The 21,955-nt window shown below is 27.6% G+C and overlaps 2 protein-coding genes and 1 non-coding gene across 6 annotated transcripts in view; all 3 read left to right on the plus strand.

Moving 5' to 3' along the window:
- Nucleotides 1-1,610: 1,610 nt before the first annotated feature.
- LOC109602150 (protein spaetzle) lies at nucleotides 1,611-6,099 on the plus strand. Of its 2 annotated transcripts, none has more exons than XM_020018478.2 (3): nucleotides 1,611-1,794; nucleotides 4,225-4,351; nucleotides 4,972-6,099. In XM_020018478.2, exons 1-3 carry the CDS (start codon nucleotides 1,753-1,755, stop codon nucleotides 5,574-5,576), a joined length of 774 nt encoding a protein of 257 aa, XP_019874037.1. In that variant the 5' UTR covers nucleotides 1,611-1,752; the 3' UTR covers nucleotides 5,577-6,099. The 2 variants fall into 2 exon arrangements, with proteins under 2 accessions (XP_019874037.1, XP_049820214.1); XM_049964257.1 differs by lacking the exon at nucleotides 1,611-1,794 and adding an exon at nucleotides 3,323-3,441.
- Nucleotides 6,100-10,051: 3,952 nt separating this feature from the next.
- Trnai-aau (transfer RNA isoleucine (anticodon AAU)) lies at nucleotides 10,052-10,125 on the plus strand. Its single transcript has one exon. It is a non-coding gene; the product is annotated as a tRNA-Ile (tRNA).
- Nucleotides 10,126-17,459: 7,334 nt separating this feature from the next.
- The window catches only part of LOC109602136 (RYamide receptor), a 43,063-nt gene continuing 38,567 nt past the window's right edge, over nucleotides 17,460-21,955 (plus strand). For all 3 annotated transcript variants that reach the window (XM_020018467.2, XM_049964254.1, XM_049964255.1), the window contains exon 1: nucleotides 17,460-17,603. The gene's annotated coding sequence lies outside the window, so the exon portion shown is untranslated. The remainder of the gene's footprint in view (nucleotides 17,604-21,955) is intronic.

The raw sequence follows: 21,955 nt of genomic DNA on the forward strand, positions 1-21,955 counted from the left end.
TACAAATTATGTGGAAATCATGAAAATTTTGGAAACTATTGAGAACAGATAACTAATAATAATTTTTTCTTGGTTAAAAACTTATTTTTTATGTGTTGACAAATGCTTAAAAGCTTACAACCATTTCTGTCTTGATTGAAGAGAGGGAATGACTAATAATTGAACGCTCTAAATAAATTGTAGCTAAAATCACTCATCATCCAGCTAAATAAATAATAAGTTCTCCAGAAACGCTAACCTCTTGAAATATTCATGCATAGAATACAATTTTCCCGTGACGTTCAGCATCTACGTAAGTAGTTCTTTGAAATCCTCTAAAATTTGCACTTATCTGCTACAACAGCCCCTCTATTTATGCGGATTATTTTTTCAACTCCGCAATTTTTCAATTATCTTAAATTACAACACATTGTAGTTATTAAGTCTTCGTTAATATGTTGAAACACAAACTCAATATAAACAAATTGCCTTTTTTGTTTTTACTTTGATTATTATAACATTACTATATTTTCGTACACTTTCGCCATTTTGTAAGACACCTTGTATAATTATAACATTTAAATTATTGGCTTCGTAACTTTATAAAGTTGCGGTTTGCGAAAATATTAATGTGATAACATGAATATCTAATAACCATTTTCAATAATGATGTAAATCTTAATTGATGCTATAAACAGCATCAATTGAAACTGGATTAGCGACTTATTCAACTAAATCGTCCAATTACAAGTTACTTCTGTCCAGTGACAATCTTGAAATCCAGGTGGCTTTCACATTTTGACACTTGGCTTTAATATCTTCTTGATCTGTTATTGCTCATCAAAATTTTTATTGATGAAGTTTTCAAACTCTGACTTTAGTAAGTAGAAACAATTGGTAAAAACATTAGCACATCAGTGCAAGTTTTAATTTATTTTAAATAAAAACATTTATGTTGTCTTTTTTGTTTGTCTGAAAAATATTAATTGTTTTCGTAAAATATCGGCCAGTGTCTGATCCAATTTTGAGTTAAATTCGACGACTTTCTGAAGTTCTTAACAATTATGAAAATTTGAATAATGACCTTCTGTTTCAATGTTTTCCATCATTTTATTATTAAATAACAGATTGCAATTCACTTTCAATCCACTTTTTATGTTTTTCAAGCTTAGCTTTAATCGTATATAATAAACAAGGAAAAATTGTAGTTAATAAACAGTATTGCGGTTATCATACATATGTAGGTTAATAATTATTCTAATTTAATTATTTGAATTCTTTAATCCAGCTAAAGCCTTCTGTAATTATCAACCAGGAATTAATTGAAAACAATCAATTAATTCAATTATGTTATTGATTGTGTAAATTTACTTCATGTTTCTCAGACTTAAAAATCTTGTTTCCACTATTTGAAATAAACATATTTTTAACTACTTTTCTTCAAACCGCACCAAATTAACAATTTCCACTGAATTAAGATAAAAAGTGGTCTGTCAAATGTAACGAAATATATAATTAAATTTGTTTACACATTCGGTCAGTTTTATTATGAATTTTTATGGAGGGGGGATTGTGGAGAAAGTAGCTAATGGTCGATTAATTTAACCGCTCAGTTTCGGTGTGTCTCCTAAAACATGCCCACAATATTCACTAAAAAATCACACGGCCCATAAAAACAATTAATCCGTTTACAAAATGTGCAATTAATTATCGATAACAATGTCACGGACAGTGTTCCACTTTGACTAACGCGAACTGTAATTATGAGTGAAAATGATGCACGTTTTAATTGTGTTGATACCGTTTCTACAAGAGGTGAGATACATCAAATTTAAAAATGAGATTCTCGCACAATGCGGAAAATGATGAATTTTTTTCTACATCCAAGCGATATTGTTAATAAGATATTCAAATGTAATTTCGCCTTATTTCAAAATACGTATATGGATGTCAAAAATTCGTTCTGCCTAAAATAACCTCGCGTCTCTCTATACTCTTAAATCACGTCACGCACCAGATTCAATTTTTCATTCACTCGTATGAATTTACATGAAGTATTACCGGGGGCCTCCCCTAAGTTAAATATATTTATATATATTTTTTTTCATAAAAATGTTTGGCTTTTTGGTTTAGTTTATTTCAGAACGGGGCAATGCTTTAATAAATTTAACATTATCATAGGTAGAGAAAAATAATTTAATCTATCAAGTTTAATTAAAATTGATTTAAGTAAATTATTACTAATACCATAAATATACAATGATGAATTTTACGCAGAACTAGGAGCACATTAATTTTATACCAATTTGCATAAGTAAACATGAGGTTCACTAGCAGAAACAATCAATAAATTATCAATTACATGTTTACCAGAAACGATGTAGCAATAATATATACAATGTTCATGCCTTTTTATAAACTGATGTACAACAGATTATAGATACCAGATATGAAATTTATTAAATTACAGACAAAAATATTGAAGATATGTAGGTAACGAAGTGGAATATTTACTTTTACTATGCAACGGCGTTTTATGCGAGAGATGCAGATTACACATACCTGTATGGTTTAAATGCATTCCGCTTTAAATCTATCATTACATTTTATGTTGTGCTTTTTCGTAGTGTGGAAGTTATGTTTAAATATTCCGGATTTTTACTTGTTTTTCTTGCGGTAAGTTATTTAGTTTTTTTTAAGCATAAACACACATAAAGAAAATTTGCATTAATTATAGCAAATTTGAATTACTTTTTCCGATATCTATAATAATATAATACGTATGTATTATACTTAAAGGAAATTTTAACACAACAGACTAGACATCTAAAAAAAGTTCAACATAGAGACAATTAGGGGAATTGAAATGTACACACAAATAGAAACCATCTCATTGTCTACGCACCCTCAAGTTCTCAAAATTTATGTTGGAAGTTTGGCTTAAATAATCATGGTTGCGTATAAAATTTAATGGGTTTCGCACTACTCTATATCTGTTCTATGTTTATTTATTATATTATTATTTATAAAATGGGATAATTAGATGCATAAGGAAGTTGAGCGGCAATCAATTCCGATAAAAACGTAATCCTTTATGTCCATTTTCAAAGGAATTATCTTTTGCTCCATAGCTAATAAATCTAGTAAAGATTATTATAATCCGTTTACGGCCAAGTAACAGGTAAGTCACCTTTACGCAGCGAGTATAAGAATCCGCATTTGCAAATTATGCACTCGTTGTCATTCTTTTCGTAGACTTTCCCATCATATCAATTGCGGTATATACAGAGTGAAATTGTTCGTTCTTATCGATGTGCAACCGCACGTAATAGCAAAGTGTCGTCAACATTTCGATATGTGCGAATTTGCGGTGATATATCATGCAATGAAAGTTATTATGTTATTTACATTTGTTAAGCAATGTTAAATAATATGGATGCTGTGATCATTTTATTTGGATTGGTAAGTAACTGATTTTATCTACATTTCTGTTATAGTAAAATTGTCAACAATTGGAATTAATAATTTATGCCAAAGAATCGTTACTTCGTTGTTATAAATTGGAAAACCTAATTATAAAAAAATATATTTAAATATATTCAAATTAATTCCAAACAGTGTAAAATGTTATCTAAAATGTTAATGAATCTTAATTTTTACCCAGAAGAAATAAAAATTGTCATATCTTTTAATTAAATGTTTTTCCAGAAAGAGTCTGGAAGCAGTTCTTTATTGTGGACAATCGGTTTGATCCACAGCATCAAAAGCGAATGAAAAAAATATTTGATAGGGAGTTTAACAACTAAAAATGAACAATTCTGTTATTAGTTTTTTATAAGTCCTTGTTATTGTGGTCAAAATCGTTATATTTTAGAGGAAACATTATAATTCTTTTCTGGTAAAACAATGGTTACAAACCAAAAATACGTGCGTGATTCGAAAACTGTTCACCGCAGTCGCATTTTATGTGAATTTTAAGTAGAAATTGCAGCAACCAACTTGAATAGGTATCACTGTTTTAAGTTCCAGCAAATATTAAGAATTTCCATAAAAGTGCAACTTGAAAGTATATTACTTAATTTTATTGAAATAAATCAAATCATAAAATAACATGAATAAATCTTATTAACTGTTAGGAGAACTTATGAATACACCTTGGGATTTCCCCATTATATACTTTAAGAATATAGTCTTTAGTGCAATAACCCATTTACAATAAAACTATTAAAAATGTATTGTTTGCAGATCTTGATCATTGACGGCAGACCTCATGTAGGAAAACCAATAAATTCCACAACAATAGACAGACCTGAGGAAGTATCGCCCCGAACGTCGATATCTTTCAACAAAACCAAAACCAGAATTTTAACAGGTATACATTTATAAATTTATTCAAAAATTGGCCGATTGCAATAAATCCGTGTAACCCGGATAAATCATATTTTGACAGAACAAGGGAAGTGCTTTACCTTTGTGTGAGGCGGACCCTTATTAAAGTATAAGAAAAGAAACTTTATAAAGTAACGGGATTAAATGGGCTTTCTTTATTTTTGATATTAATCTTTTTTTGTGGGAACGACTTCGTTTATTATTATTGTATTTTATCTGAGTTAATATTGAAATAAATTTCGTTAAGCTCATTTCTTGATATTGGAACGTTTCTGCCTCCTTATATTCTTGGATAAATAAATAAATTTTTCCCAACCGGAGAAGAAAATTTTCCTTTGGCCTTTTATCACTAATAACGGTTTTGTCTAATTTACTTAAGCAATGCCATAATTTAGATTATTAACGAATTGAAAATCGATTTTTACGATATGCATTTATTCATGATTATGCCACTAGTGGCGAAATAGATTCGAAATAATGTTAATTTATTCAATAAATTTACATATACCCGCATTATAATAATTTACCGACAGCCAATCACTTGTTCAATTGTAATTGTTACGCTAATTAAGCCAACTGAACCATCAAACAATCATTTTCCAGGCTACACCAATTTCTTCGGTTCGTCTGAACAAGAAGTAGTGTTTCCTGACGAATACGACATGACCTTCGACCCGGTTCCGAAGATCGACGGTACACCTAAATGCGCCAACGGTTTGACGTTCTGCGAAGAGTTCGACGCGTACCCGTACCACCATGTGAAGGATATCCTCGAAGAGGAGCACGTGCACAAAGACCTGTTCGGAAAGGATGATGTGCCGTTCGAAATTACGAACAGGATCGGTGAGGATGAGGACGTGTTCGTGTGCCGGGCCTCCCAACGAACAATCTACCCCAAACTGGGCAAGAACAAGAACAACAAGTGGAAATTTATAATCAATCAAGACGATACCGACGGCTATATACAGGGCATCAGAGTGGAGACCTGTGTCAGGGAAGGTAACACGTGTGACGTGATTGGTGATCTGCCCAGCGGTTTCACCACGTCCTGCAAGCAGAAATACGTGTACCGGAGGCTGCTTTCGTTGACCGAAAATGGGAAACCGGTACCGGACACTTTTCTGTTACCATCTGCATGTTGCTGCGCCTATAAGAGAAATTTCGATTTTTTGGCCAGATCCATTTCAAAAATTACTCCAATCAAGTGAATACCGTGTTCTTGCTTATTCGAATTATAACTTTCAATTAGTCTGTCGAATGAACAATGCTTTTAAGTTATTCATAATATGATGTATGTGTATGTACAACTCATCCCGTACAGTTCAGTAAACTGATATTACCTTTAAATTAACCATTTTAAATATTTATGATTAGGCAACCCATGTTACGATTATTTTTTAAATCACACTTGATTGAAACCTTTTTGGTGCCAAGTTTAGATACATAACATAATTTTTAATGACTTCGAATATATTGTATCTACATAATTCGACAGACTTGTTGTTCAGCCAGGATGTTAGAAACTCATCCGTTTTACGAAACTTTTTGTAACGTAACACATCTTTTTAAACCAACAATTGTTTCCAAAGGAAATAAAAATAATATTTCAATAGATCAAATCATAATTTATTGCAATAAATTTAAAAAATTAATTGAAAATTATATTTAATATAATTAAAGAAAAAATGTATACTAGTTTGTAAAAGTATTTAATAAATTATTGGAACTGCATTTCTTGTTTTATATACCCCTTATAAAGCATTTATGTATATAATTTTTTGCAGAAGTAGATTTATAATAAAAGAAACTGGATATTTTCACTGTCTAACAATTTTTAGACCCTCTCAGTATGTATACAAATGCAAATTTATATACCAATAGGAGTTAAATCGGTGATATAAATCTTGTTATATAAAAACCACAAATTTATTACTTTTTAGTAAAAAAAGCAATGGTGATATTATTAATGCGATGAATTTTTGATACAAAGGTTCGATCCTTGGTTACCGGAGTTTGTATGGTAGAAATAGCTTAAAATTTATGTAGATATTGCTTTACCAATATGAATTTTGGGTAATTTATTTGTAGATCGAAAATGATATTCAATTTAATTCATGATTAATATGTACACTTTAAAAGACTTAACGTACGAAATGAGGGGGTTGATAAAAGATTGATAAATTTTGATTAGTCCTGAAATATAAATTGGACCAAATGTTCATTACGCTTAAACGTAATACACACTTCTAAATGTCATATTAGATGATGGATGAGTCAATATATTATCGTATAATTAATTAATTAAGCTTTTATTATAAAAACATATTTTGACAAAATAATTTTGGTGGATAATCCGTGAATTTCATTAGCTATTATTGATTTATCATAACACGTTCATAATAAACTTATGACTTTAATTTTTACTAAAAATATCAATTGTAAATATTTATTTGCAAATATATTTAAGATTATGAAATAATATTTTATATTTTGGATAACTTCAATATTTCTCTTTATTTTTTTTTTTTTTTTGAAATCTAAAAATATCCTTTATCAATTTAAATTCAATAAAATTGTTATTGACTTTAATTAATTCAATGGATCTTAGTTTGAAAAGACAAAATCGCAAGTATTATATTTTAATTTAATTTCTAGTAATGTTAACGTCTTTGGCTATTGTCTAGTTTCATTTTACATTCATCCTGCGTTCAACCCGTAAAGGACTTTATTGAAAACGATGAGATTTGTAAATTGCAAGAGACTTCCTATTTGTCACCAACTAATTTAATGAAACTTCTTACACAAGGATACTTTTTACACAAATCTCGATACTGTCACATTGAATAAAAAATGAAGCTCCTGAGGAACAAGTATATATTTTTTTACAACCGGTCTGGAACATAAATAGATATTTCAGCCCATCGGAAACAAATTGCATCAGGTGAGAGCACAAAGAGAATAATGTATTCGTTACATTTGCTGGATTTTCAATACGAATTGACATTATTTTCAGCTAAAAATAATTGCATTTTTTTGTTTTGGTGTAAATGCGACTGTGAATTTTTCAATCAATTTACTGGAGTTTATTGAAATTGGTGGTATTTTGTAAATTTTATAAAATATAGATGAAACAAAAATAAAAAAAATATTACGAAAATGTTTTTATAATTAAGAGACCATTTTATGAAATAATGTTGATAATAAATTACTTTTGAAATATACGGGGTGTTCCAAAGATTTATTTAGTTAATATAAAATGAAATGGTATATTAGAGTGTTGAGATTATAGTACTACTTTAGAAATCAAAAAGTTCTTTGTTCAAATTCAAATTTTTAACATTAAAATTACAAGCACAAATATGAACAGTAATATGTGAATAGATGGTAAAAGTACCATGTTTTTATCTAAATTACCTCTGTCACTAACATTTTACGAAACTATTGTTTCTAACATTCCAGATTCCTGGCAAACTTATAATGTACGGAGACATAAAGCAACATTAAGAAATGTTGTCATGTTCATCGTTTTTTAAAATATTGTACCTATAACTGGATAAATAAGTAATATTTTTTTATAGGGAGATGGGATTCCCTTAATAATGTATTATCATTTGTTGGTATGTCATGGCCTAAGGAGAAACTTTTAGATACTTTTAAATACTTTGTTGTCAAAAAGATTTGACTAATGATTTTATTCCACACTATTACATCAAAAAGGTAGAACCCTTTTTTCACTTATTATTAAAATAATTCGGGTGTATTTTTATCCATTTGTGTTGTTTTTTTATTTTACTTAAGACTCCATTCGGAATAAACGGCAAACTCCATCGAAGTGAATCAAGTTTAGTTTCAAACGTAAGCAAATTATGCATTCAAGGATATAAACCGTTTCGATGAGAAGAACAATAACTTAATTACACCTGTATAATGTCACTTGAATAATTTTTTCAAATGTAAGTAATTTCAATATCCAGTTTTATTTATTATAAGGTTTAATTTCTTTCAGCTTGGTTCATGTGTTGATAAACCTTTCATCTTGTTCATCACTTTGAAAACCAAGATTTTCTAGGAATAGAAAATGAATATTAATTGTATTATTTCGACCAGGAAATTGAATATTTTGGTATGAGTGAATGAAAACTAATTGAAACATTGCGACTCGTGCGTTCCAATTTCCTTGTACTTCTGAAGCAATGAGCTGATCTGTTTCACCTAATTGAGACTTTTGTTGCGTCCTAAAAACTTGTTAAAGATTCTATGAAATAGTCCTAAATGAAATGGCAAATCAAGATTCATTAAATACATTCTTATTATACAATGGAATGATTTGAAGATCACTATGCACTTTAATTGAACATTTTTATAATTTCGAAAATTTTATCCTATATATATTTAAGATTTTTAATAATTTTAATAATGCAATAAATTCTTGGTCCATAGATCGCCCAATTGGTAGAAAAACAAAGTAGTGATATCGTCGAGCAGCTCCATAGGTATCTCTAAAGAAATTCCACTCTGCACTGTTAGGAACCTCCTCCATGTTTAGCTCAGGATACCACATTTATTCTTTGTCTGACAACAATTATTCTTAAATCACTTATTTAATTTTTTAATTTATTTCAGTTATTAATCTATATGTATTATATATGTTAATATATAATTTATTTTATTAGAAATAATAGAAATATTAATTTGCTATATATATATATATATATATATATATATATATATATATATATATGTGTATGTTTATGTATGTTGTGTGAGGAAAGTAGTGTCGAAATAAAATTAATTCTATTTACAAAAAAACTAAAAACATATTTAAATAATTCTTCTCAATTCAAAAGAATTTCTTGTAGAAATTTTCTTATAACATTACTCTAAAGGAAATATTAGAAATATTATATGCTGATTAAATCAATAACAGTAATAAATTTCTGAATGATGGAACACTAAAACCCGTTCCATCCTATTGTACACTTGCTTAAATTTGGAGTGGAATACACAACGACTGTCTGTTCGTGACATGTTCGTTGTTTTCCCATAGATCAATGCAGGTTGGTTGCGAAAATAATTTCAACAAACGGTTCGCAAATGGTTCGCGAACGGCCTCGAGCTGACATTCGACTATCTGGACGCACCATTACAGTTTATAAAGACACTATACTTTTGGGTTACTTACTTGTAGATAGCTATGTTTCAAAATTACAATTATAATGGCAAAACCTTCATAAGAAAGTGTTCTTTGAGGTAGTTTATTAAGCTAGCTAAACAACTGATAAATTATGAATGAACCGAATAATATATGTTAAAATCTTAAATATGTGTTTTTTAGAAATAAAAATTTTACAAACAATTGAATGTTTTTTATTGTTGGTATTCTTATTATTGAAGAATAATATCGACAAAAATTTATGTTTCTACATCTGTAACTCAGTTATATTACTTCTAATCTAGATGGTATTCAGTTCATAATTTATTCTTCTTTCAAACCAAATATTTATTTATTTCAATCAGTCATGATCAACTAAAAACACAAATTTGCCTATATATACAGTCTCAATTATTTTGTAAGAAAAAATTTCTAAATTTAAAAAGTTTACTTTTTAAAGCAGTGTAAAATTTAAGAGAACATTTAAATTATTATTGGATAAATATTGATGTCTAGTAACGTAAGTTTACTGGCCCATTAGCTCAGTTGGTTAGAGCGTCGTGCTAATAACGCGAAGGTCGCGGGTTCGATCCCCTCATGGGCCAAATATTTTTTTCAGTGTTTCACTTATACAAATTTCCAAAATTTATTGCAGCAACTTCAATATTATTAAATATTTTTCAATTAATTTACGTTCCATTTATTTATTATATCAATATAAAAAATTACTCAAATTAATTAGTAAGCGATGAGTGTTTGCTTATAATGTTTGTTCGAACTAAGCTTTCTGCACAAAATAACACAAACGCATAAACTAAACAATGCATTTGTTACCGTATTGAATACATAAATACGCAAATTAATTTCGACAGATTTAAAATATTTACACAACGTGCAATTAATTAAATTACACGTGTTTATTTTATTTTAAAATATGGTTTAAAAATAAGCGTTTTTATACCAGATGCACTACTTAAAGAACTAATTTTCTGTCTTCATTTTCAATTTCCCACTTCTAAAATGCAATTTTTCCCGCACATTTTAATAAGAATCTTTAACAGCTGGAATCTCATTGCTGCAGTTTAATCTAAATCTTCTAACTTTATGTCCGTATTTATAATAACATATTCATGTTATTCATAAATTCTGAGCGTAAGGGTATAATACCTGCAGGGTGGCGTAAATGAATTCAGGAAATAAACAAAATTCCAATTTCTTCCGTAATAAATATGATGACGTTAATATCTGATAACACTGAAATATGCAGACCTTGTTTGTAAACAGCCGTCGAGTTTCGGTAACAAGATAAACGTAAAAAATCAAAGGAAGAACCTGACATGACTCTTGATTAATGTTTGAGATTGGTTTGATAATTTTCTATTTTAATAAGGTAATTATTTCTCGTAATAATTTTAAAATAAATAAAAACTGTGTTAGTTTAATTGTTTTTTTTTCTGTCTGGTATGGGACTGAAATTTCCGCCACTTTTGTTGTGGATAAAACGTTTTTGCACGCGTCAGGATAAGGAAACACGTAGTGCACATTTTTCTGAGTGTCTGCAGACAATAGTCAAGCCATAAATATATTATTTTTTATAAAAATACGGATCAACATTCCCCAGTCTTATATGTAAGTCTGAAAGTTACGCGACAACGCTTTGGAAGACAATTGTGCGCATACTTTAGCTCTTTACTCCTGCATTTTTCCATGTACTTCAGTTTAACGATTGTTCTCTTAATTGAAGAGTTTTATTTCGTAGTCTGTAATGAAATGACTCAATTATTATTGATAAATTACATTGATCCAAATTGTATTAACGAAAGAAAAATTGAACAAAGCGATAGGAGAGCGAAGCAATTTGTAAAGGGAAACGTTTGGACGAAAGGAAACTGTAAAGGAGATTTACATGTTCGACGACATTTTCAATGTAATTTCCTCTCCTACAAAATACGAAATACGACGTGCAGGGTTTATTTAGCAACAACCATGCGGAATTCGATAATATAAAAATATATGAGTTCTAAGCAACCTCTAACACACAAAATATAAATTATGTTATACTTAAGATAGAAAGTATTAAACTCCATAATATCTCAGACATAGATATGGTCTTGCTTGGCATTGATTTAATGAGAAAGTCAATTTCCTCATTACATTCCACATCTATTGGACCCTAAAAGTCCAATAATGTCTATGAATAAAGGGCAAAGTTACCTACCAATAATGTCCCACACGAGTTCGGTGATAAATCCGGAGATCTTACTGGTCTTGGCAAGTAACTTACTTCAGTATGTTGGAAATACTCCCAAGAAGTCGGTGTGATGAGATCGGTTATTACCTTGTAGGAAAACAAGATTTACAAACGTACTATGGTAAGCTAACAAATGAGGTTTTACAATTTCCTGGACGTACCACTGGGCAATAAAATTACTTACAGGTGACCAATTACAAAATTGAATGGGATGGAACAATGGACAGACATCCTAAAGCTTCGACTCCGTTTCTTCTGATTGCCAATTTCCTCAAATGAAAATCAATAATTCCCTCTCTATATTATTCACTTAGATGACTAAAATTAAACGAACATATCTGTAAATTTTGTATAGAAATAAAATTAATAAATGAGTGAAAAATGTAATGTGAAGAAAATAAGTATTGTTTATAAATAGAAGTACTTAATTGTCACTTATATCCCCTTGTCTCTGAATTGGAATCTACGGAATTTAATTTCATTCTAAAATGTATAATTTTATATTGACACTTCTTAAACCTTCAAATTCCCCGGGAATATAATTTTTACATTATTTTATGATGACTACCAAATTAAATTCTTTGAAAATTTAATTTTATTGTCTCATAACAAATAATAATGTTTCATGTCATTAATTGAATTGTAAATAAGCTCTAATTAACGTTGTAATACTCTTAGATAAATGTTTGCCATTACCGATAACAATTGTCAGAGGACCAGAATTACAAGCTGAATAGTTTAACTTTAAGCAAGAATAATTTGCCTAAATTCAAATATATTACAATTATAACTCCGAATATTACTCTTAATTTATGAGAACTTCTCTACATCGACGACAATCAATTGGAATTAAACAGGAGATTTATATAATCATTCATCTCAATAATTCTTTTATAACACATAAAATGTCTAGGGGTATAAAAATACCTGCCCATTACAAATGTAGAAATCGGAAATGATAGACAGATTTTAAGATTATATGAAAAATAATACTCGCTCCACAAAGATTAAAATTTCACTGCTAATAAAAGATTTATAAAAATACCCTTTGTTTTTAAGAAGGGATAACGTTCCCCAAACACATAAACGCAGATATGATTTTTTATAATATGTGTGTATTTGATGTTTGAGTTATGACAAATTGCTAAATTTTTTGAGTTCATTTTTTGCATTAATATGAATAACGTTTTAGCAAACAACTCACTTTTAGTATAAAAGAAATTATTAAAAGGTTAATTAATCTGAATATCCGTTTTCAATTGACAGTTTTTCATTTTAACCACTCATTATGTTTGCCAAGTTTGAATAAAAAACAGTGAAAGGACTAGTGAAATATTCATGTATTTAATTTGGATATTTTTTATAACGATTTCTAAATTAAATTCCCTAAAATCAAGTTTTATTGTCAAACACAATATTGTTTGAAATAAACTTTAATTAAAGTGTTACATGGTATTCCTATGTAAATGTTAGTCGTACAATGTTAACATTTGACACAGGACTAATATTACAAGTTGAATAGTTTAAGCAAGATTAACATCGCCGTATTCAAATGTTTGAAAATTGCCACTTCGAATATTATTCTCAATATATGAAAACCTCACTACAGGGACCATAATCATTATTTTTAATTAATTTTTGCAGATTTTTGTTTAAAGACTTGAATTGGTTACTATGTACAATCAAATTAATTTGAATGGTTACATCCATTAAAGATAAGAGGGATAAAATTTATTAAACATGTAAAAAAATGCTGAGTATTTTATTAATAATATTATATCTATATGTACTTAATGCTTTTACAAATAACTCAATTTGTTTTGATAGAAAGTAAATTACGAAAAGAATTATTAATCTGGAAATTCGTTTTTGGTAGGCAATTATCCATTTTAACATCTCATATTTTAAGGACTAAGCTTAAACTAAAACGGAATCGATTTATTTTTATTTGTCTGATTTTCATTGCAATTTCGAAATGTTCATTCCGGGACAAATTTAATACATTTTAAAATTGCTGTCGCGAATATTTGCCAGGCCAAAAGAGAAGCTTAAATTCAAATAACGGATTGTAAAAATTAAGTGTTAACCTTTATCAAATGAGTGACATCTTGACATCGTTTCAATTTGGGGTTGAAACGTTTCTTTTTTTAAAGTTCTTTGTTATTATTCTCATAGCGAAATAATATATTTAATATAAAATATAATTTGAATTTATTATTGAAAGCCGTAGTTTCTCTTTGGGATCAACCACCTATTTTACATGTGGATTAAGGGTAACAAGCCGGGTAACCAAACCAATACGCATAAAAATTGCTTATAGAACACTTTAACCCAATACTGTGTGTTTTTTATGCGATGTTCTGTATTTTAAGTATCCATTGGAAAAATTTACATAAAGAAAATACAAAAACAAAACGTTCCTTTTTATGCTATCTGCAAATGTTCAGACGCTTCAATGGCGTCTACTTGCGGTTACAGTCCTTAAATAGTGTAACTTTTCTGGATATATATCACTTTGAAAAAAAATCGAAACGGCACAATTTCACGAGCACTGGCATTGGCAGTGTGCTCCACTTTTAAATATCCGCAGAATATTAAATTTACCAAATGGAAACCGACAAATTTTTTTCTTCCATTTCTGTTATCGACATTTACGGTTCAGACATCAATAAAAACTTGTCTAAATACACGATAATGACGAGATTAAAAATGGATACAATTAATATTGCTGGTCCGTCGACCGCACGACGTTTGCAACAGATAATAATTGATGTGCACATTTTATCTAGGTTAATTGTGTACAGATATTTCGCAATTTATACATATTACGTGCCCGTGACGATATCCGAAACTGTGGTTAAATAAAATATAAACGTATATATCAGATAACTTCTAAATCAGTCCAATGACACGCCGTTTAATTACTTTCGGAGATACAAACCTATGAAAATTTATTGGAGAGCATTTAATGAAGCAGATAGAAAAATTATTGCCAATGTTATCGTTCTTGATAAATTTTATTTAAACCGAATATTTTACATAAGTACAATTACAGGAATAATTTACAGAGGATTTCTTTGATCGAGAAATTTAGCAGACGATTTGAAAGGGCCGTAAATTGATGGAGGACGCGTTCTTTGGCGAATGAGATGGATGGCAAGAAGTAAAATCCTCGTAGGGGGAGATAAGAATCGTAAGACAAATTCCTAATGAATGACAAATTAATTTTGAGCGTGTTTAGATTTTTCTTAATCTACTCAAACATTCACCGAGTCAGTCTTTTAGGTTGATATTACTTAATTTTTATTTTAATATTTTATCATTATTTATAGTATAAAACTATTTTTATACTGTTTATAGTTTAATACGTTTTCTACTAGTTTACCCGACTAAACCAAAATTAATATTAAATAAATGTGTCCTTAAATTGTTAAATTCAATTAACACCAAACCGTCCTCTTTGGAAACCCAAATTTCAACTCTATGTTGACTGACATATAATTTTAAATAAATCAATTGATACATAATTTAAACTTGTGGATTGACTCCAAAGTACTTAAAAAATCATACTATTTTATTATAAAAATATTCTTTACTTTGATTAAAGTTTAATTAATGTATTTGTAATTAAGAGTAAATTATGTAGTTAAAAGAGTTATCTAGATGGAAGCAAACTTAATATAATTGGTATTAATACCTGTTTCCAATAAAATATCTAGACTTTCTGCTGTAATTGAAATAAATCAACCGAATAAAAAAGGTATTTTTCACAGTATAATGAAAATAGTTTATGTGATTACAGTACATAATTGATTGCAGTAGAGTTGGTAAGGTTATTCATTTTTTTTATTTATGCATAGACGTAATATAACTCCAGATTAATGGAGTATAGCAATTGGAATGTTAAAATCTCAAGTTAATTAGATTGAAATCAGAGGTAGACTCAATGTTGCACAAAGTGCTGTTCCTTGCTTTTGTACTCAATTTTATCAAGCTGAATCTACTTCAGAAAGACCAAGAAGTAGTATACCAAGAAAACCACGGTAAATGAAGACCGACATTTACTATTAAGAGCCAGAAGGAAGCCTTCAGCATCCTCCTCGCAAACGGCACTATTGATGAATATATACTTAATTTGAAGTGTATAAAATATTTTTACTGTATAAAATAGGCATGTAATTTTATATTTCGTTTAAGTTATATAATTGAAATAGTCTATTGAATATACTAACTGTCTATGTATAAAATTACACTATTTTTTCTAACTAGTGTTTTATAATTAAACGAATTCCACTTGGTACAAAATAATAATATTATTATTGACCTTAAACAAATTTACTTATCTGCAATTTCCGATTGTAAAACTTTTGGTATTTGCAGCACAAACATCTTGTTATAATGTAATACAATCTAAGATGTACCTACTTACTTTAATATGAATGGAACATTTTCCAAAGGACAAATAATTTTAATATAAAAGAATAACATGTTTGAGTTAAACAGTACGTTCAATAATAATTAATACATAATAACACTATTTTAAAGGCGTAACAGTTGTGTCATGTTTGAGTTGTTTGAAAGATGTGTGTGCCGCCAGAGATCTTGAAATGTCAGTTTTAAAATATTACATACTTGTTTTTATTTTGATAAAATTGATCTTTTTTTTAATCAAACATAAGGTTGGATGCAAATTCTTTACACAATATATATTTTGATCCTATAATAAGTGTAAAAAGCGGTTTTTACGTTCAGTAGCATGTAATTTACTATAGCACTAAAATTTCATCTCCTTTCACTTTCATGTAAAAATATAAAAATATGCTCAGGTTATGTTGCTTTTTATGACAAATAAAATTCTCATTTAGTAAGTTCGGACACATAAAATTGAATAATTTAACGGCAACATTTAATAAAATATTATCTGTCCATTAGTGTTTAATTTTAATTTATATTAATCTGAAGTGACAACAATCATTTAACTGTTATAAGTACAAGCATAACTTTTGGCTAATAAAAAGGAGTTAATAACAAAATTGATAAAATCAATTATTTTTATCGTTACGTGTTAACAGAACATAAAGAACCTAAAATCATATATTAGTATAAAATAGAAATATAAATAACGAATAAATATTTAATTAAATTTTAGTGAAGATATAAAATTATAATTATCGAATTTGATTTCAAAGATACCTCCCAATAAATAAATGAACAATGCTTACATTGTTTCAAGGAAACAGGACAATAAAATATGAGCTCATAATATGTATTTTTATTTAGATTTTTCCAAGCGTACAAAATAAACAATTGACACAGATTGTATGTTTCGATATAAGGGAATTTTTGTTGTTTGTTAAATCGAAACAAAATCTGATGTACTTTACGAGTTTTAATGAATAAAAGACAAAGACCATATTAAAAACATGTAATATAAATGTGGGTTTTATTTTGATTTCATCCGTTTCGAAACATCCAGATCCGTTTTAATAAAAATTTCAATTGTCCATTTAACATCCACCCACTTCGATGGTTATTAAATGTCACTGACGAAGAAAAAATGTCAATTTCAAATAAATAAATTTGTAGCGCAAGCGTTCTATGAATAAGTGTTTAGCTTTCGGAAAGCTCGAAAGCTTGGAAATTAGTATCGCGCGGACTTCCATCTGGAACGCGGGATCCAAACATCCACGGACCACCTGTCGCTCCGCATCTAACGCAGACGCGTTCAAAGTGCGATACGATTGCAATATATTTGTGTAAAACTGTTGAGATTTGTTTCAAACTGTGCCATTTTAGCTAAATTTATTGACAGAAAACTTTAGCAGTATGAAGGTAATTTGTTTCACCAAGTTCTAGTTGGCCAATGCATATTTTTTATTAGAAATAATATTATTTAATTAAATATATTTTATATATTTTTAATATTATAACAAAAAAATTAAATGACAAAATTGTATAAAAACACTAAATTCAAAAATTCAAATTTAAATAGTGAAACTGTTATTTTAAATGTTTATAAAATATTATTTGTTATAAACTGACAACAACATAAAAAAATATAACTATAAGTTGTTACTTAATTTTGTTAAAATAATTTACAATTGGTTCTTACATTATTTAAAATTTTTATTTTTCTTAATAAACGTTTAGATTTACTAAAATATAAAAATTGTTAAAGATTCAAAATACAATTAATATATTTAAGACTAATTTTAAATATTTAAATTGTTTAAATTTATCGCTGAATATTAAATAATTTTTTGATGGTTAAATTCATATCAAAAGATTATGTTTAATTTTCAAACAACTTGTGTATTTTTTAGTGTTACGCCCAGAAAATTCAAAGTGATAAATATTTTTATGTCGCAATATACTTTCATTTACTATTTTAATTTTATTATAAATCTTAAAAAATTTGTGGCTACCAATTGGTCAAATTTTATTAAATAATTTATATTTTAATCAGTATTTAATTAATGATTATTAATGTGAAGGTAATTAGCAAGTTTTAATATGTTACTTCATATTTCATATTTTTTCGTAAAATAATATTATTACTTACTTTAATTAAATTTAATTGATTAATTATGAACTAAATACAAAGATACAAGTTTAAAAAGTGAATATTTGTCATTAATCTATGTGTTTATAAAATATTATTTCTGATAAATTGAAAAAAAGAATAAATAAAGAACGATTTAACTTTACAGCAATAAAAATAATTAATGAATAAATGATTTTTTTATTAAAAAATATAAAATTATTAGATGTTCAATATAATAAATATAAATGTTTATTATAAATTTAAAATAAAACAAAAATTGAATATATTTAATGAATGTTCTGTTGCCAGAATTCTTGAATTTTATGTTTTTATATTTTTAACTAAATTTCAAGTCTCAGAAGTTTTAGAATACATAAAATTTTCAAAAGTATTTAAATATAAATATTTAACAAATAAAAATTTAATTCTCAATCTATAAATAAAAATGATGATATTTTTGTACCTTTATGTAATAACAATATTATCTTACTGATCTGATTTTTTACAATTTAAATCGCAAGCTCTAAACATATGCATAGATAAAAATAGGCAATTAATACGTTAAAACCAAAAATTTTCTAAAAGAAACTACCAATTTGTTTTAATATAAGCGTATAGTTAGTACAAAACTGAACTGCACCGTTAATTTGCAATAGTCTGTGCTTTAAGCTATTTCAAATTTATTCCCAATTAAATCCATGCATATTAAAAAGCTCCCTTTAAATTTTTAAATGCAATTAAAACCGAAACGTGTTGTTTTCTCACGACCGAAGTTCCTGGTCGGATTAATCAAGCTATTTACTGTTGCGTTTGAAATTATTAAATATTAACTCGACAAATACGCGAGCAAATAGGACGAAGGCCGCGTTTCCGACCAAAATAACGTTGCATATTTATGGAAAAAAAATCACATTTGATAACCCAATTAGTGGGGAAGGAAAAGACTTGTGTGAAAATTGTTCATCCCTCTAAGTAAACTCGAGTGGAGTGTGAACGCACGTTTACTTGTTTTTCTGCAATTAGCGTAAGATAAATTGAATTGTACATTTCGTATGGAGCGTCAAACTGAAGAATTTAATATTGTGGTGGAAAACGGATGTAATAAATCCTTATCAAAATGTGTTTCTCAAGGAAATATATCAAAGTCCAACTGTCTTAAAAAAGTATACCAAAAATTTACAAATACAGCATAGCAATAAAATGTGGGAAAACAACATAAATAAAGTGTTTTCTTTAGAGACATCTGTATAATTAGTATGGAAATGTATTAGCTGAAAAAAATCTTTTTAACATTTTTATTCCCCCCCAGTTAACTGACTGTTATAAAAAATTTACGTTTAATGGAATAAATTCACGTTTACATTATTCAAACAATTTAAAATAAATTGGTTTAAATAAAGTTTAGGTTTCATTCGGTTTTTTTAAAAGTGAGAAAAAAATTGTGATTTTGGCACCACATAGAATAAAATGGTAAAGTGTGTTCCGTAACTTTATGTTTTTCCGATGACATTTTTTTTACACATGAACCATTTAGGTATAACACAGATTTACCAGTCTCTAACTCCTACTGAAACAATTAAAAAAGAAAACGGGAAAACTGTTAATTTTTTTTAGTGTAAAAATAATTTAACTAACTTAATTAATATTTGAAAAGGAATTAGCAAGTAAATTGCTTTAAAAGTGGTGTAAAGTCGTTTTCTAAAAGTATTGATTCCATCGAAAAGTTTAATGAACATCTTCGGTTTTCGTTGACAACTTTATAAGCTGTCGTGGGAACAATGTAAGCTTTTGTATTGTGACTACATTAAATTACAGTACATTAAATTGTAGTTTGCTTACTAACTTTTGCTTGTACAAAAGTTAAAATAAAATTACTCTAAAACTTAAAAAGAAAAAAATTAAATATTAATATTATAGGTCCATTTTTTAAATGAAATTTTAAACTTGAGAAGTTTTATAATGCCCTAAAGTTACTTTATTACAATTACAAACTTTTATTTCATATTAGATTTCAACGAAGGATTTACTCATTGTTTTTGACAGAGAAATGGGTTAGAAAGCATCGGAAGTTGTTCTGGAGAATTGGGTTTTATTTGTCCTATCAACCGTTATATGTTATCAAAGACACTGCTGTATATTATGTTTATGGTTAATCCACTGGCGTTTTTAAACCTGCAACAATTTTTTATGAATTCCTAAAGAAAACCATTAATTTAAAACTGCCACAAAGGCGGATCATAGCGACTTATTACCTGGAAAGTAGAGTCTCAACCAAGATACATATCCTTATCGTGTCTTGTCATACATGCCGCGGGGATTTTCCAGAATTTACCCTTTAATGAAATACTGTTCGCTTAAATTATATAACTTTAGAATCTGAGAATTTAAAGGTGTATTTGTCTAATAATATGAATCTCTTTGTACTTGTATTAACCATACATAAGATGTATGAGAATTTATATATACATAAGATACTGAATACGCAATTTAATATGTAAAAATATTTAGATATTTTATAAATAATATGTCTAAATAAATACTTTACTTGTTTCTTGGGAAGCTTACAAAATGAATGTTATAAGTTTATGCTTCAAACACTAGGATAACCAAAGATCCAAACTTGTATTTTCTTTATAATAAAAATTGATAATACCCAAAAAGTTCAGTGACAAATGCGTATGAGAAGTCGGAAGAACTTTAAAAATTTTATAATAATTTTCGGTAAATAATATAATATGTATAATTACATTAAAATTGTAGACAAATACGAATTTATATTTAAAAAGTAAACATTTTATTCATATAATATTTAAAATAACTTGCATCTTATTTTTACATCGTTCAAAGAGGCAACTATTTGTAAATCGAAAGCGCAATTTAAAGTCTTTTCCTACATACCAACTCTCAATTTTGTTATAATTGTGTCAGCATGTTTTAGTTTTTATATTTTTCAGATACATCTTGTTAAATAAATTTTGTTTCGTAAGTATTGAATTTTAATAATATTCTTTAAACGGTAAATTTTTTTTTTTTTGTGAAGAAGATAAACATAATGAATATTAATAGTTTTATGCTTCAAAAGTTGGGAGAACTAAATGATTATCAGTCTTTCAAAATAATTTGGATATTTTGTAGTGTTATTCCCAGAAAGTAAAAAGCGACAAATATTTGAAAATCGAAGGTAAATGTAATTTTATCTAATCTAATCTAATATAAAATATATTTTCAGAAAATTTTAACAGAATGAAGGTAATTCATTTCAGTAATATTATTAAATTAAATAGATTTTATATAAATTCTACTATTAATTAAATTTAATAAGTGTCTGGAAATAATATAAAAATAATTACAATTGGTTTATATATAATTTAAAAAAACATTTTTTTAATGAAAAATTACATTTACAAAACGGTTTAATAAAATGAAACAATTACTACATATATAACCAATTTTACTGTTTAAATTGTTTAAATTTATCACTGAATAAATATATTAAATATTTTTTAGACGATAAATTTATGCTGTAGCTTAACAGAACGAATATTTATAGGTGTATACTTCAAAAGTTGGTGGAACCAAACAAATATGACTGATTTTCATAATAACTATTTTGATTGAATTGTATTTTATGCGGAATTAT

The sequence above is a fragment of the Aethina tumida genome, chromosome 3, assembly GCF_024364675.1.
Source record: "Aethina tumida isolate Nest 87 chromosome 3, icAetTumi1.1, whole genome shotgun sequence".
NCBI lineage: Eukaryota > Metazoa > Arthropoda > Insecta > Coleoptera > Nitidulidae > Aethina > Aethina tumida.

Bases quoted from the DNA above. Each gene is read 5' to 3' on its own strand.
- LOC109602150 (XM_020018478.2), top strand. From the start codon at position 1,753: ATGATGCACGTTTTAATTGTGTTGATACCGTTTCTACAAGAG. The intron at 1,795-4,224 runs GTGAGATACATC...TATTGTTTGCAG, and splicing joins TGATACCGTTTCTACAAGAG to ATCTTGATCATTGACGGCAG. The intron at 4,352-4,971 runs GTATACATTTAT...ATCATTTTCCAG, and splicing joins CAAAACCAGAATTTTAACAG to GCTACACCAATTTCTTCGGT.